Source organism: Astatotilapia calliptera, chromosome 2, assembly GCF_964374335.1.
Source record: "Astatotilapia calliptera chromosome 2, fAstCal68.1, whole genome shotgun sequence".
Lineage (NCBI taxonomy): Eukaryota > Metazoa > Chordata > Actinopteri > Cichliformes > Cichlidae > Astatotilapia > Astatotilapia calliptera.
The window spans coordinates 22,726,505-22,741,863 of NC_137423.1; the positions used below are offsets into that span (position 1 = coordinate 22,726,505).

The 15,359-nt window shown below is 45.5% G+C and overlaps 1 protein-coding gene across 1 annotated transcript; it reads left to right on the top strand.

Annotated features, from left to right (window-relative positions):
* The first annotated feature begins 589 nt into the window (after positions 1–589).
* tent5d (terminal nucleotidyltransferase 5D) lies at positions 590–7,055 on the top strand. Its single transcript, XM_026188025.2, has 3 exons — positions 590–749; positions 3,048–3,362; positions 3,622–7,055. Exons 1-3 carry the CDS (start codon positions 735–737, stop codon positions 6,910–6,912), a joined length of 3,621 nt encoding a protein of 1,206 aa, XP_026043810.2. The 5' UTR covers positions 590–734; the 3' UTR covers positions 6,913–7,055.
* Positions 7,056–15,359: the final 8,304 nt, after the last annotated feature.

Here is a 15,359-nt window from a genome sequence, read left to right on the forward strand (position 1 = left end):
TGCTGACACTTTGTGTGGACACAGCATTAGATATAATGATGTTTTCGTGATGAGAAGCGGTTGAGAAAATGTCCCCCCAAAACCATATGTCCCGACATTTATGGCCTCAACCTCAGCCACGGTGTAATACTGAGGTGATGTGGTAGCAGTTGAGTTCAGCGCTGACACGTCAAACACACAGAAAGGCCACATAATAAAGTGAGGATTTGTTGGTACACGCACAGGTTGCACGGCTGTGATTAGTTCGTCCTGTAAACTTTTATTCTTCTTAATGCAGGCCTGGCACGAACACTCGAATTATCCCTGACACTTGTTAACGCCCTCTTTACCACCACAACTCCACCATTGTTGTGAGAAGACTGCTGCACGCGCACTCATCCGCGCGCGCGTGCACGCGCACTCCCCAGTCATAACTGAATGACGGCAGGTCGCTATGGAAACTGCGTTACGCTCCAGGCTGCCGAAGGAGAAACAAGAGCGCGAGGACTCGTTTCATTCTTCATTTCAGCACCACGCGCCTCCCGGACAGCGCCCGAATGAACTCGCGCGCAGATTCTGGCAACGCATGCCTTATAAAGGACCCAGCCGCGTCAGCATCGAGTCTAAACGGAGCGGGCAGGGACTTCAAAAGAAAAAACAAAGCCAGTAGAAAACACGAACTCTCCGGACCTGTAGCTCGGTGGATACCCGCTGTTTCATCCCGCTGACAAGTCAGGAGCCGCTCGCTCCCTCAGATGCCTCAGCAACAGGTAAGAACACTCAGCTCTGTGAAGTTTTTTTTTTTCTTTTAATCCCGTTTTTAAGTTTTTAATTCTCACGAGTGCTGCCCTTTACCCTGGCAGGCACTTCATTGCGCTTAATTGCCTCCACTTGCCACAGGACTGTGAAACTGTACAAGTGGTGAACTATAACACCCAACAGGTGTTAACTTTTATGGGAAAAATTAATAGCTGTATTTTTATTTCTTATTTATTTCTTTATTTTAGCAATGTACTGGTGAACTCAAGCACTGCATTTAAAAATACAGGCTTTCTTCTCAGTAAATATTGTGTTATAAGCTCAGTAAGTAGCCTACTGAGTTGTCTTCCACTTCAGTATTCATATGTTTATAATATTTCAAGGGGATAAAAGTAAAAATCAAGGACTTGCATGCAAATAACATATATGCATGTATGTATGTGTGTGTGTGTGTGTCTGTCTGTCTGTCTATATATAGGTATATATAAAGGACATATATTTAGAGTATTCTAACCACAGGACTAACTCTCCCTCCTGTGTGCTACTTGACAGATTTTATACACAAGACATTCACCTGAGTTTACAGAGCCTTATTGTTTGTTTGTACATGTAGCCCAGTGTGTATGAGCTTCTCAGATTTGTTGGGTTTTCAGTGGCTATAGATTATGTGTGAGCTGAGCCGATACGCCTGGATGAGTCACTCAGGCTGCAAGTTTGCAGGAGAGTGAGAAAGGGGGAGGGGGGTTGTGGGGGAAATACAAGGGGCCAGTTGGAAAAACGCTCCTGCAGTGCCTCGTCAACATATTGTGTCGCTGTGCGTGTGATAAGTGTAAACATCTGGAGGTGTTTGTATCAGCTCTGGATGTATGATCATTTTGCGATGTGAAGTTTGCCTGGTTAAAGTGGGACACGTGAGCCGATGTCTCATCCACAAAAGCTATTTAGGAGCTCTGTGCTCTAAGACTCAACTTCTTTTCATCCTGGTAAGCAGTTCTTCAAAAAACAGCAACTTCTGTACTTCTGTAGCTTTATGTACGATCTGCACTTATGCTGATTTAGTGTTTGTTGAAATGCATGCAAAGCTTTCTAAGACGCCCCCATTATAGATTTTGTTTGTGGTTGTTACAGACTATAACCCTCTGGTGTCTGACTAAATGATACCAGAAAGCATCCGATTACTGCTCATTATTATCCCACTGTTTAGCCTGCTAGTATTGACAAATCATAGCAATCAGCTGCATTCAGCTGTAGCACTGAGTGACAACTATTGATTAAAGCAAACAATAGATCATAATGGGCTGCTATGAACCACAGTTGCAAACACGAACACGAGCACTCACTCGCCGAAACACTTTGACAGGCGCTCACAATCGCACACTCAGTCACTTAACAGAGACTCTTCAGACTGACTTGGTTAGGCAAATAAAGATATTGTGCAGCTTATTGAAAATATTTTGACTCTTTAGAGATTTATTAATGGAGTCTGGATGCAGAGGCTGAGTGTGTAAGTGCCAGGAGGACTCCACATGTTAAATGCCAAACAGCATAATTAGCTCTTATTTAATTTCTCTTTGTTTCAATTTGGGTTGGAATTTTTTTTTATACATTTAACATGCAGTCCCACAAATGGATGGAGTTATTGATTGTAATATGCACGCATCATGTGCTGCACACACGGCCACAAAAACAGATGTGTGTCTTTAATTAGTGACGTTGGTGTGATTAATGCAGTCTGCTGGTGATGACTCATTCAACTTAACCCTTTCTTGTCCGGTGAAAATAATAAACAAAGGTTGCATTTTATTATCTTTTATTATTATCTTATACAAAGGCTAAGTAAATGTTATATTTTGAGTTAAAGGAATTACATTAAATCCTGAGCCAGCAATTAATAGATGGAGTGTAAATAAAGTGACTAATTAACACGTTGTAAGTCATGAGCAGTAAATACTGTAAAGCATTTCAGACTCTTTTTGTAACTCGACCACTTCCCCATAATTTGCTGTGACCTGGGTGAACAGTTGAAGAGTATTTATGCAAAGCACATCTGCGTGGTTTGCTCCATGTGTCAGCTTGTCAACACAGCAGTTACATTAGCATTGTGGAAAAGCTGTCAGCCAAGCTGTGACTTGCAGACAGCAGACTGGCAGAGAGTGTGCATATGAGTGATACTGAGTGTGTGTGTGTGTGTGTGTGTGTGTGAGAGAGAGAGAGAGAGAGAGAGAGAGAGAGAGAGAGAGAGAGAGAGAACACACAGCATATTTCATTGAGGAGCTGTAATAAACTCTCATTGTCATCCCTCCCTTCAGGGCAGCAGCATGTCTGAAAAGAAATCCAGTCAGCGATTTCACAGCCTGAACGCTGAGCAGGTGGAGGTTCTCCATCAGGTTCTTTCAGAGGTGGTTCCAATCCACGGCCGTGGGAATTTTCCCACGCTGGAGCTGCGTCCTCGTGACATCATCATTGCCGTGCGGGCCAGGCTGCAGAAGCAGGGAATCACAGTTAGAGATGTTCGTCTGAACGGCTCCACGGCCAGCCACGTCCTTGTCCGAGACAACGGAACAAGCTACAAGGACTTGGACATCATCTTTGGAGTGGAGTTGCCCACTCAAGAGGAGTTCCAGGTGAGATTACTGTAGCGTTTAGACACCAGTTACCTGCGCTGACAGCACTGAATAAGCCATGTAGGGGTTGCAAATGATTTTTACTGGGGTTCTGTTAAACATGATATTGTAATCCTAACCATAATTAATTTGTAGCTGAATCGATCATGCTTGTTTTAACTAGATTATACCAAAACCTAAACCACAGCAATGATTTTTATTTCAGTAGATCGTTGTGATTAGTTGTAGCTGTCATGCTGTTAACTTTTTGCCCTCCCAGGTGATCAAAGAGTCAGTGCTGGGCTGCTTGCTGGACTTTCTGCCTGCTGCAGTCAACAGGGAACGGATCAGCAACGCCACAATGAAAGAGGCCTATGTCCAGAAAATGGTAAAAGTCTTCAACGAACATGACCGCTGGAGCCTCATCTCCCTCTCAAACAACAGTGGCAAAAACCTGGAGCTCAAATTTGTGAGTGCGCTCAGGCGCCAATTTGAGTTCAGCGTAGACTCCTTCCAGATCATTCTGGATCGTCTTCTAGAGTCTTACATGCAGAAGGACTCGCAGCGCAAAATGAATAAGGTTGAAGTTAAGGACCAGCCCGCAGAGAATCAGAATAAATACTCTCCTTCCCTGCTGAATCAAACAGCTGCGCCAGAAACAGAAAAGCCCACAGACAGAGACATTTTCGGTGAAGAAGGTGCTCAAAACAGCCAGATAAAACAGAGAGATGAGGTGCAGGAAAACAATTCTCAGACCGAATTCTCGCAACAAACTGTACATTCAAACCAGACAAAACACACAGCACTGGAGAAAGACAGCAAAGAGAAAATACCTGAAGGGTTGAAGGAAGTGTCAGAGCACAGAGAAAACTTAAACCAGACAGGCCAGACATCTTTGTCAGAAAAGAAACAAGCCCCTGAGGAAGCTGAACCACCAGCTCAGATTGAACATGAGCCAGAGCTCTTGGAAAAGACTGAAGGCTCAACAAAGGTAGAACAGTTAAAGCAAGCGAAGCCCTGTGACGACTTACCACCAGCACATTCAAACCACGGAGAACTCTCTGTCCAGAAAGAACTTGCTAACCACACAAAACCCCCTGATGAACAGAAAGAACTAGCAGAGCAGATGGGACAGTCTGAGATGCCAAAAACCTCAAACGAAACCCAGGGAGAGTGTCTGAACCTTAGAGAAAGCCCTCGCAGTACAGAGCAATCTGATAAAACAAACGTATCTAAGTCTTTCGGAGAGTATGAAAGCAGCAGTGAGGAAGATAAAACACAACATGTGCCAGCTCTACACACTAGTACATCCTCACACAAGTTAGCAGATGAACAAAATGCAGAAACAGAGGAAGAAATAGAAGAAGAGAGGAAAACTGACACAGAAATATGTGAAATCACAGAGAACACACAGGGTATTGATTGTTCCTGCTCCTCCTCTTCCGCTCTCACACTTTGCAGCACACAGCTTCCTGACGCACAGGATTTGCTGGAGATTGACAACACACAACAAACAGAAAACTCAGAAAAAACACCTAACACACTTGATGCCGCTAACCCTCCAGATACTCAGGATATTTTACTTCCACCACCTAGCCTTTCTTCTGACAAAAAGACCTCCTCTGCTCCCCCTTGTAAGGCCTCAGAGAGACTATCTCACATGGTGGTGCTCAAACACTCATCCCCCAAACCCCCTCGGAGGATGTGCAGAAAGGTCACCCCCAGTCCTAACCCCAGCTCACTCCCCGAAAACGAGTTACTCGTTTCTGTGCCCTGCCTGGAGTCAAACCCTCACGCGAGCCCCGAGATAGCCTTTAACACAGAGCCAACTGCTTCCAGTTCAAACTCTACAGCTACCCCAACAAGCACCATTCCTTTTAAGACTAATTCTGAACCTAGTCCTTCCAGTAACCTAGCTTCAGATCTTAACTTTAGCCCAGCTCCGGATCCAGACCTTGATATAATCTCCACCTCTACTCTGAATTCCATGTCTGCTTTACCTCAAGACCCACCGGTTTCTCAGTTAGCCACAGAAGACCCAGGTGAAACGGCTACTCAGAGCCCTACTGAAACACCAACTACACATGTGGATTTCAGTGAGCCCAGTCAGTCCTCCCCTACAGAAACTGCCAAACAAGTAGAGCCCCTTGACTCAGCAGACATGTTAGTTTCACAGTCAGATCCTTCTAGTTCCAGAACAGAACAAGAGACCAAAAAGATGGCTGTGAATCAACCAAGTGACAGCCCGCAAGGGTCCGCCTTCAGTCCAGCTTCTCCTGTCCACTGTGTTACACCTCCTGTGTCCTGTCTCACCCCTCCAGTAGTTAGTCTGTCCCCTCCTTGCCTAACTCCCCCGCCCCCCATCCTCAGCCCTCCCCCATGCCTGACCCCTCCATCTCACTGCCTCTCGTCTCCGATGCTAAGCACTGTCAGCCCTGCTACTAGCTTTAGCTCTCCAACCCTAAGCTTCAGCCCTACCTCATCCTGCCTCAGCTCGCCTCCTTACCTCACCCCTCCAATGCTCAGCTTGAGCCCTACACCGCTCTGTCTCACACCCCCTTCCCCCTGCCTGAGCCCTCCCCTCCTCTGCCTCACTCCACCGGTGGAGTCGGAGGACCTTGTACCTCAGGTATCTTCAGACATGGAGCCTTTGATACTAAACACGGACAGTGATGAACAGATTAAAGAGTCTTCCCCTCAGCCGGGAGTTCCTCTCTTACAGTTGGAGGTTAAAAAAGAACATGAATATATCTCATCTTTGCCTCAGGTTACTGAGCCTGTCTCTTTTCCAATCACTATCCCAAGTTCCACCTCACATGTTCTGCCTCACTCTCAGTCTGAATGCCCCGGGGAATCTGCCTCTCCAGAAGCCACTGAGGCAGCCAACTCTGTGCCTGAGAACAAAGAGGCCCCTGAGGTAACCACAGACACTTCTGAACAGTGTGACTCTCCTCAGGCATCTGACTCAGTCCCTGCTGTCGAGGTCCTGGCAGAGAGCATGTATGGTGACTTTGAGGCAGCCATGGACCACCTGCGCTACCGCCTGATTGCTACCAGGAACCCCGAAGAGATTCGAGGTGGTGGCTTGTTGAAATACAGCAACCTGTTGGTGCGAGACTACCGACCAGCCAGCGAGACTCAGATAAAGACACTGGAGCGCTACATGTGCTCACGCTTTTTTATTGATTTCCCTGACGTGCAGGAACAACAGCGAAAGATCCTGTCCTACTTGAAGAACCATTTTATCGGCGAGGAGAGAAGCAAGTACCAGTACTTGATGACGTTGCGTCGTGTGGTAGATGACAGCACAGTGTGTCTGATGGGACACGAAAGGCGTCAAACACTGAATATGATCACAGTGCTGGCACTGAAGGTTCTGGGAGAGCAGAACATAATACCCAACACAGACCATGTGACGTGCTTCTACCAGCCTGCCCCGTACCTTGCTGAGCACACTGCCCCCTATCTAGCAGAACCCAGCTACTGCAGCTACTACATACCCCAAGGGGGATCAGCTCTGCTGTACCAACCTTACCCTTTACACCTGCACCCGCAAACTGGACTTGTGTAAAACATGCATGGATACACATGTCATTACACAAAATACACAATTGAGCTAGGGGATGGTGCATGCTCCAAAGAAAAAGCTTGAGAATGGAAATATAATCCAGGGATAAACTGTTTGGTCTATAATAGACCTATGGGGGTGGGATTGAGTGGGTTTTTACACTAAACTCCCCAAGTACTCTGTAAGGTTCTAACATGATTATATGTAATTATTTGGGCTTTGTGGAAAATACTAATTCTTCCGATATTGTTAAAAATTCCAGAAAATGCTGTATGCACTACATGAGTCATAGGCCTTTGGTCTCCCTGGGAAACCAAATGTGCTGTGGACATTCTCTCTCTCTCTCACACACACACACACACACACACACACACACACACACACACACACACACACACACACACACACACACACACACACACACACACTTCCAGGGTCTTAAATTCTTGTAAACTCTTTCCATGTTCTTACTGTGTTGTTCTTAATGGGTTTGTTCAGAATGTGGACCTTGCCTGTGGTTGATATTGTGCATGGATAAATTAGGACTGTTCACTGCCAAATACTGTGTGACTACTATGCTTCTTAAACAGTTTAATGTAACTTTGTTATTCCTTTACCGAAAGAGGTGTATTCCAAAAAAAGGAGAGAGGGATAAGTCTACTAGTGTGTACAGTATTTTTATCAAATCACTCTCATACATATAGACACACATACATGCATACATACATAAAGAGATACAAGGTAACGCATATTACTGTATACACACAAAGTTAGACAATGCATGAGTAGCTTAAAAGGTCACATCCTACAATCAAAACAAGGCTTTTAATTTATTAAAAATTGATCTATTTTTGCAAGACTTTCCAAGATTATACTCAGTGGTAAAAAGACTGATTAGTTCTTACAAAAAAGTCTAACAACATTGCCTTTGGAATAGACTGTACAGCGTATTGATTACAGTATATCGTGTGAAAATACACTGCGTTGTTTTCAGGTAAACTGTGTTAAGATGTGCTGCTTGATTCCTTTCTGTTGTGGAGTCTTTTCTGTAATCATGTGAAGTATTGTATCATCTAGTGTTAATTTAATTAATACTGCGGTTTACTCTATGGAGGCGGTCAGGTTAAAACCATCTTTGGGTCATCTCTAAACCTGGCAGATGCAGCTCTGTCTAAACCGATTTGCTTTAAAACTCATGCGACTCCTCTCAGCGTACATCGGCTTCGGCCGATTCGCAGCAGAACCCACGTGAATCGAGTTCGGATCCACCTCAAACCTGTTTGAATCTCAGTTTGAAACCGTGCAACAGCAACTATGACCAAAGATGGTTCGGTAGGGAAATCAAGTGCCTAAATGTGAGACATCATTGGCATGTCTTTATCTCACTGCACTGGGGATGTTAATGGGGTGGGCCTGGGGCTGGGTTGGGTGTTTGTTCAGCTGTTGACCCCTGTTATTGCTGCCCATTTTGATGTCTTCTTTAATGTAGTCCTGTTGTAGTTTCTGTATGTACATTTTGATAAAATAAAGGGGAGACTCGACAAACCTTCACATGTGAGTGAAACTGATTCTTTTTTCCCCTTTTTTCAAATCGGTTAATGCTTCGACTGCAAAGAGAAAAAGAATTCCACTATCGTATTTTCCTGCCTTTTTGCACGCACGTTCATAACCTCATGGCACTCCCGAAATGACATGCTGTGCAGCTTACATATCCTTCCCCGTGATTAAGCTCTGTAATGATCCACTTAAGCGTGACCGACAAATAACGATGGTGCCCAGGAGAGCGACCCAGAGCTGTAAAATTCTGTCTGTGCGAGGCCTCTTATCACAAATCACCTGTCCTTCTGATGTGTTTGGACACAGATGACGCACGAGCTACGCAACACAGCAGGCTCAACAATGTGTAAATGTGAGGAGAGTACGGTTCATGAGGTGTGAGAGTGATCGGGGAGAAAGGAGAGGAGGGGGACGGTGTGTGTATGTTTGTATGGGTTGGAATTTATGATACTACGGGGTCCTAAATCTGTTTACATAGTCATATTTATGGGGACTTGTCATCTTTATGAGGACATAAAGCAATTTAAATCACTACAGAATAAGATGGGGACATATTTTAAGGTAAGGCGATAAGGTTAAGGTATGTCTCTAAGAAATGACTGTAAGTCAAGAGTCCTCTGAAGCCATGGTAACACAGCCTTGTGTGTGTTCTTCTGATGGAAATATTTGTGCAGAGGCGGCATCAGGTGGTCCCTTTCCCCAGCTAGTAATTGAAGAGACTTACAGTATAATGAAACAATAGGACTCCCTCCTTACTCCCTCATTCCATCCTTTCCTCCCACTTCACACCACTGATAGGTCATTGGCACAGGGGGAGACGAGGTGTATCTTGCGAGGAGGCTGTATTGCCATGGTCACGCAGCATCTATTCCCACACAGTAGGGCTTGCACACGCACGCGGCTTTCTGAGAGGAAACGGGAGCATGTGATCTAATAGTGTCTGTATCAGTGTTTCACAGACCTCTGAGCTACTCATGTCCACTCAGGGTTTCCATAGAGACACAGACAGGGAGCACTGTGGGTGCAGAGAGCATGACGGAAGACAGGGAAGACCCACACACCAAATGAGGGGGAGAAAGAGATGGGAAAAAAACAGGAAGAATGAAAAGAAGGTGGGTGAGGTGAAAAGCTAGTGGACGGCGATGATGTATGGATATAGAAACGGAGCTGAGGAGGAGACGGAAAGCAGGGGATGAGGAGTGAGTGAGGTGGGAGGGGGGTGGGTTTATAGATGAAGCCAGGCAAGAGAGGAGCAGGAGCATGGGAGTTTGATGGGGAGAGCGTGGGAGGTTGTCAGGCCTTCAGTCACAAGGGAGTCACCGTGAGGTGGCTGCAGTGACGGCAGCAGTGATGTCAGAGCAGGAACACACACACACATGTCCACACACATCTGCATGCACATCAATTTTCCTAATGGTCTGCCCACCCGTCCACCCTCAATAAACATTTTCAAACTCAGTGAGACAAAAAGAGAACATCACCCACACATCTGCCTTTGTCTCTTTCTGTCCCTCACACACTCAGGCCAATACATTTGGTTAGATGATGTTCTCAGCACCATTTTATGAACACAATATGGGTTCTAGTTTGATATGCTCACATTGCCTAATCTTTTTATACCTCAGAGTTAAATCTGGAATCGCTTGTGGGCACATTTAGCCTCTGCAGGGGAAAAAATGTAAAAAAAGAAAAGAAAAGAAAAGCATCAAGTTGGGGTTAGCGGAGGCTTAAGGGATGAAACATGTAGCTCTGCCTGAAGTGTGTATTAAGATAATTAAGGCTGCCGACAAATGTATTCCCCCTGCTCCCACTCCCCCGATCATATTCCCATGAATTAATTTTTCTGCTCCTTTCTCTCGATTACCCTTTAAAGTCTCCTGCGAGCGACTGTAAGAGTCCAAAACCAGTTGGGACGGCTTTATTTGCCTTTGCAGACAGAATTTGTCTTTTAGTGATTGAGCAGTGCAGAGCAATAAAATGGACACACAGTATTCACCATTCATATATTCTCTCTTTCATTCACTACAACCTCCCTCTTCATCATCCCCACTACCCCACATCCCACACCCATGTCCTCGCCCTCCCATCCACTGTGTTCCTACCCACCCACCTGCTTCCATGGCTGCAGTGACTCAGTCCTCTTCCAGCTGAGGATACATGAGAACATTATGGGGGGGAAGGGGGGGGGAGAGATAAATACTCAAAGAAGTAAAGCAGCCAGAAAGACAAGTGTCTGCTGCATCATTAATGCTACCCACCACACCCACACACCCAAATCCCCCCCACACACAGACACGCGCCGCCCCCGCTCTGAAACGGATGCGCTCTTACTTTATCCGGTAATTCATCCTTAAAAGCAAAAATTGGGCAGGCAGCGTGGAGTGTTTCAAAAATAGTTTTTTCATTTCTCTAGATAGAAGTCTGTGTCGTCACGACTCTGTGACATGGATGGATGATTTCTTAAAGGCGAACTTGCCAAATGCACGCCTTACATGGGCCCTGAATCAGAAAACCTTGAGGAATCAAAGCTGTCGATCATATCACTTTCTTTCTCTCCGAGCGGCGCCAACCCATCTGTGATGTTTTTCACGCTCAGCTCGCACCACGATGGCTTTAACTTCCTCTTAAAGTAGTGGAAAATTGTGCACCGATGTGGAATATAGTGGCAGACAATTATGTTTACTGAGCGGCTGTCTGTGCCTCCCGCCTGCCTACTTCACTCTTAGTTATCAGATTTATTCAGGAACCCGCGGGTCAACGAGACCTTACTTCTTTTTTTAATTATGCAAACTAAATTCAGCATAATGGATCTTAATGGTGGCTGTGTGGCAAAGACACTGGCTTACATAAGAGGTGATCAATCAGGCGGACGGAAAGGGAGGTTTACGACAGTGGGAGGGGCCCATTTTACTGAGAAAAACATGCAGGTGGCTGCTGTGAGTTTACTAAGTGTTTTGCTTCATACAGCAGCACAAGTGCTGCTATGTAGCTGATGATGTATTGTGACATTCACTGACGAATTTCAGTTTCTGTGCTCAAATCCTTCAAAAAATGTCAGCTTTTAGAAAGTAGTTCTTTTCATGTTCAAGACAAGATGCGGTGGATTGCTTTTAGACTCTTCACACCCTCTCATTTAAATGAACAGTGGGGTACAGTTACCCAGCATTCAACAAGATAACCCATCTATGTGCGTCAATAGCATGCCTTAATTGTAGTCATCTTCTTTTCATTCTTCCAACAACCCCCTAATGCTGTCTTGTGTGATATTGTGTACATTCTTGGTTATACATGAAGAATTTATATTTTCTTGTTTCGATTCCCTCAGTCAGCGATAAGATGGCACGAGAAGTCTACGGAGGCCGGGACTGAATTCAGCGGAACCTTCATCCATTAAAAGGAAGATAATTCCACATTACATACGCACAGCAACTTTCCATTAGGTCTGCACAAAAACAAGAGTGGCTGTAAGCGTGCGCTGGAGTCGGCTTATATGCCAGTTTTTTGTTTCTTATTGAAATTTTAAAATTAGAATTTTTTTATGTTTTATACTTTGGTAAAGATCTGAGTGTCTTTAAATGCCATCTGTGGCGCCAAACAAGATTTTCTCTCTGTGTAAACAACAGAGCAGAGATCCTGCGCTCCGCGAGCCGCTCAGAGATGAAACTCAGTTCTGCATATCTGAATGTGCCTGTGTGTGTGTGTGTGTGTGTGTGTGTGTGTGTGTGTGTGTGTGTGTGTGTGTGTGTGTGTGTGTGTGTGTGTGTGTGTGTGTGTGTGTGTGTGTGTGGAGATGGTGTTTGTGTGTGCTGATGTTTATGCCTGTGATCCGTAGGACTGCTGCTGTTTGCAGTGAAGCATGTATTAGCATGGGACTGGAAGAGGAGGGGAGTGTGTGTGTGTTCACTGATTGACGTCACAGACGCCCACTCATTTCCATCTTGTCTGTGTGCACGGAGAGAATAGATCCCCATCTGCATCCAGCTCTTCTCCCCTGCACACTTCCTCTCCTCTCTTCTCCCCTTCCCCTCTTCTTCCTCACCTCCCGTTAGTTTCCTCTTCCTCTCTTTCTCCTCCTGCGTCTTCCCATTCACTCCTGAACATCCCACCCCCATCGAGTACAGATAAACAAGACAGTCGAACACAAACAGTTGTTTAAGACAGCCAGACATTTTCCATTGAAAATGTGAACCTGAACCTGTGTGTGTGTGTGTGTGTGTGTGTGTGTGTGTGTGTGTGTGTGTGTGTGTGTGTGTGTGTGTGTGTGTGTGTGTGTGTGTGTGCGCGCGCGCACACTGTCCCCCAGCTTTACGCGTGTGCAAAAAGTGTGACGTCCTTTCCACAACAATTGCTCATCCACATTCACACAGTGCTCTTCCTGCTGACGACAGGGCATCATTTAAATCACTTCCTCGCAAAAGGTCATCCTCATTCTTTTTTACTCAGAGAGCACCCCACCCTCCATCTCCTTCCATGTAACACACACCGAACTACGCGGGGAAGATGTGTGCAAACATGCACCGTCCCTGACCAGAGGGATGCGGACAGGGGGGAGGTAAACGACGGGAGCTGAAAACGCGTGGGATGACAGAATAGGCTGTGCAAATGTTTAAAAATAAATAAATAAAAGGGGGGAAATGGGGGTGGGGGCTATTTTAGTCAACAAGCCTGCCAGGAGTAAGGACAAAGTGAGAGTAAACACTGGCGGTGGAGGGGGGTTCATGCACGGCGGGGGCAAAGCAGCCTTGTGATTACTCAGACCAGACAGTGAAAAGACAGAAGAGGATGAGCAGGCAGACCGGCAGATGTGCCGAGAGACAGATAAAGCAGGCAGACAAACATTCAATTTCAGCCAGAGCACTCAGCACGCACACACAGGCAGAAGATAAAACAATATCGGTAGGGGCTCATTAGAACTTTGATGCCCGATTGCCTTAAGAGAGGGCTGCATGTTTGGTTTGTTTGCGCGTGTTTGTGTGTGTCTCGGTATCAAAGCCGTTAACGAGTCAGAGGGCTGAATGGACGGATCAATGAGAGTGTAAGAGCTGAGGAATATCACAAGGAGTGCACAGATGAAAGAAGGTGGTGAGCAATAAAAAAGAGACCACCCTGGCTGAGATCTGAAACTTTCTGTCTGATCAATAATGTATTTCCTTTAGTTTCCCTCACTTATCGACGGATCTCACACACAGAGGCTGCGAATTAATCGCCTGGGCCCGACCGTGTGCTTTTATCCGGCCCGGCTCAAGTCACACTAGATTGAAAAGTAAATGCATTAAACAACAGCTGATGACAAGAGGATTAAAAGCCATAACGAAGCGAGATGTGAATAAGAAGGGGAAGGGAGGTAAGGAGGCCTTTGAAATGCTTTTTTTTTTTTTTTGCTCTATTAAGAAATGTGTGAGTCATCTCTCATAGTAAATTAATAATAAAAAACAGAATAACGCCTTTTAATGCACGAGTTAATCAAATGTAAGGTTAATCAAAGCTCCACATGAGGCCGTGGGCAAAGAGCGTTTTTTGTTTTGGTTTCTTTTAAGGTATGAAATATGAGACAAGACTGACATCTAGTGGCGGCGAGGCGCAACGACGCTTAACGCACAGCAAGACATCGACAAAATGGAGCCCAGTGCTCGGCCATGACAATGCAGGTCAGAGGGACTGAGACTGCTGCACAGCATAGCGGAAGAGAAGGGGGGAAATAACCCAAAACTAAACAAAATAAATAAATACAAATTAAAATCGAGCGTGATATTGTGCAGTGATTCACAGATAAGTGAAGCACATGAAGACACAAAGCTGAAGCTTAAACCAGAGGAGCTGCTGCAGGCTGTTGCACCCAGTCCAAGCCTGGAAAACAATGCTGTTACAAACACACACACACATGCATGTGTCTTCATATACTTGAACTCACAGCAGCGGTTGACTTTGAGGCTCAACAGAACGCAGCAAGCGTGCACGCTCACACACCCAGTGCTGCAGGCAAGTGCACATCAGAGTCGCCCACTCACACCGTGTTTGCTCAGCAGACTACAAGCATCTTCTTCACCATTCTCCTGCCAGGCCTTTGCCATGAACCGATGCATGAAAGCTTTGTACGTGCAACCTAAATGCGGGGCTCTCTTTAAAGCAGGTTACGAAATAAAGCAGCAACTTCTTCTTTCTTTCAGGGTCGAGGTGAATGTGGGTCACAGCACTCGCGCCAGGGTTTAACGTGAGCGTGTTAAGCCCTAAAGGGGAAGGAAGAAGCGGGCAGTTAGGAACTGTCTGCATCTAGGCCCTTTTTCTCTGGGTTTGTAAAGGCTGCGAGCCAGAGAGGATGTAGAAGCATGACTTTATTAAAGGCTTTGCTCAGTTACTGGGTATGATGTCCTCTCACTGGTGCATTTTAGAAGGATCGATCAGTGGGATGAACAATGAAGGTCTGGCTGACCTTTCGCTGACCTGACCTCCCTTAAAGAGTCTTTTGCAACAGATATTTGCAGTCTGGGCTGTAACAAACATGCCTCGAGTAAGTTTGGAGGATGAAGTGGACTTGAGTGTGTAATCAGAGAAAGGAGGACGGATGAAATGTGGAATCTATAACCTGCAGCAGCTTCTCTTGAAGGAAATACTGGATTTTGCTAAGTGGCAAGGATGTTCTTGTTTAAAAAAGAAAAATGAATGCAGTCATTTTTGATTATGCGTACAGATAGATCCCAGGAGGCTCTTAAGCACAGTTAGTAGTGGAAATCGCATGCTTTAAAGACGCAAGCAGGCTTTATATTTCAATTCAAAGACAACACATGGTTGCTTTTACCTACGAAACGCTTGAGTTTTGACTCACAACCCATTTTCCCCCATTCATTTCCCTTTATTTATCCCACTCTGTCGTCAAAGAAAGCAAACTGGACACT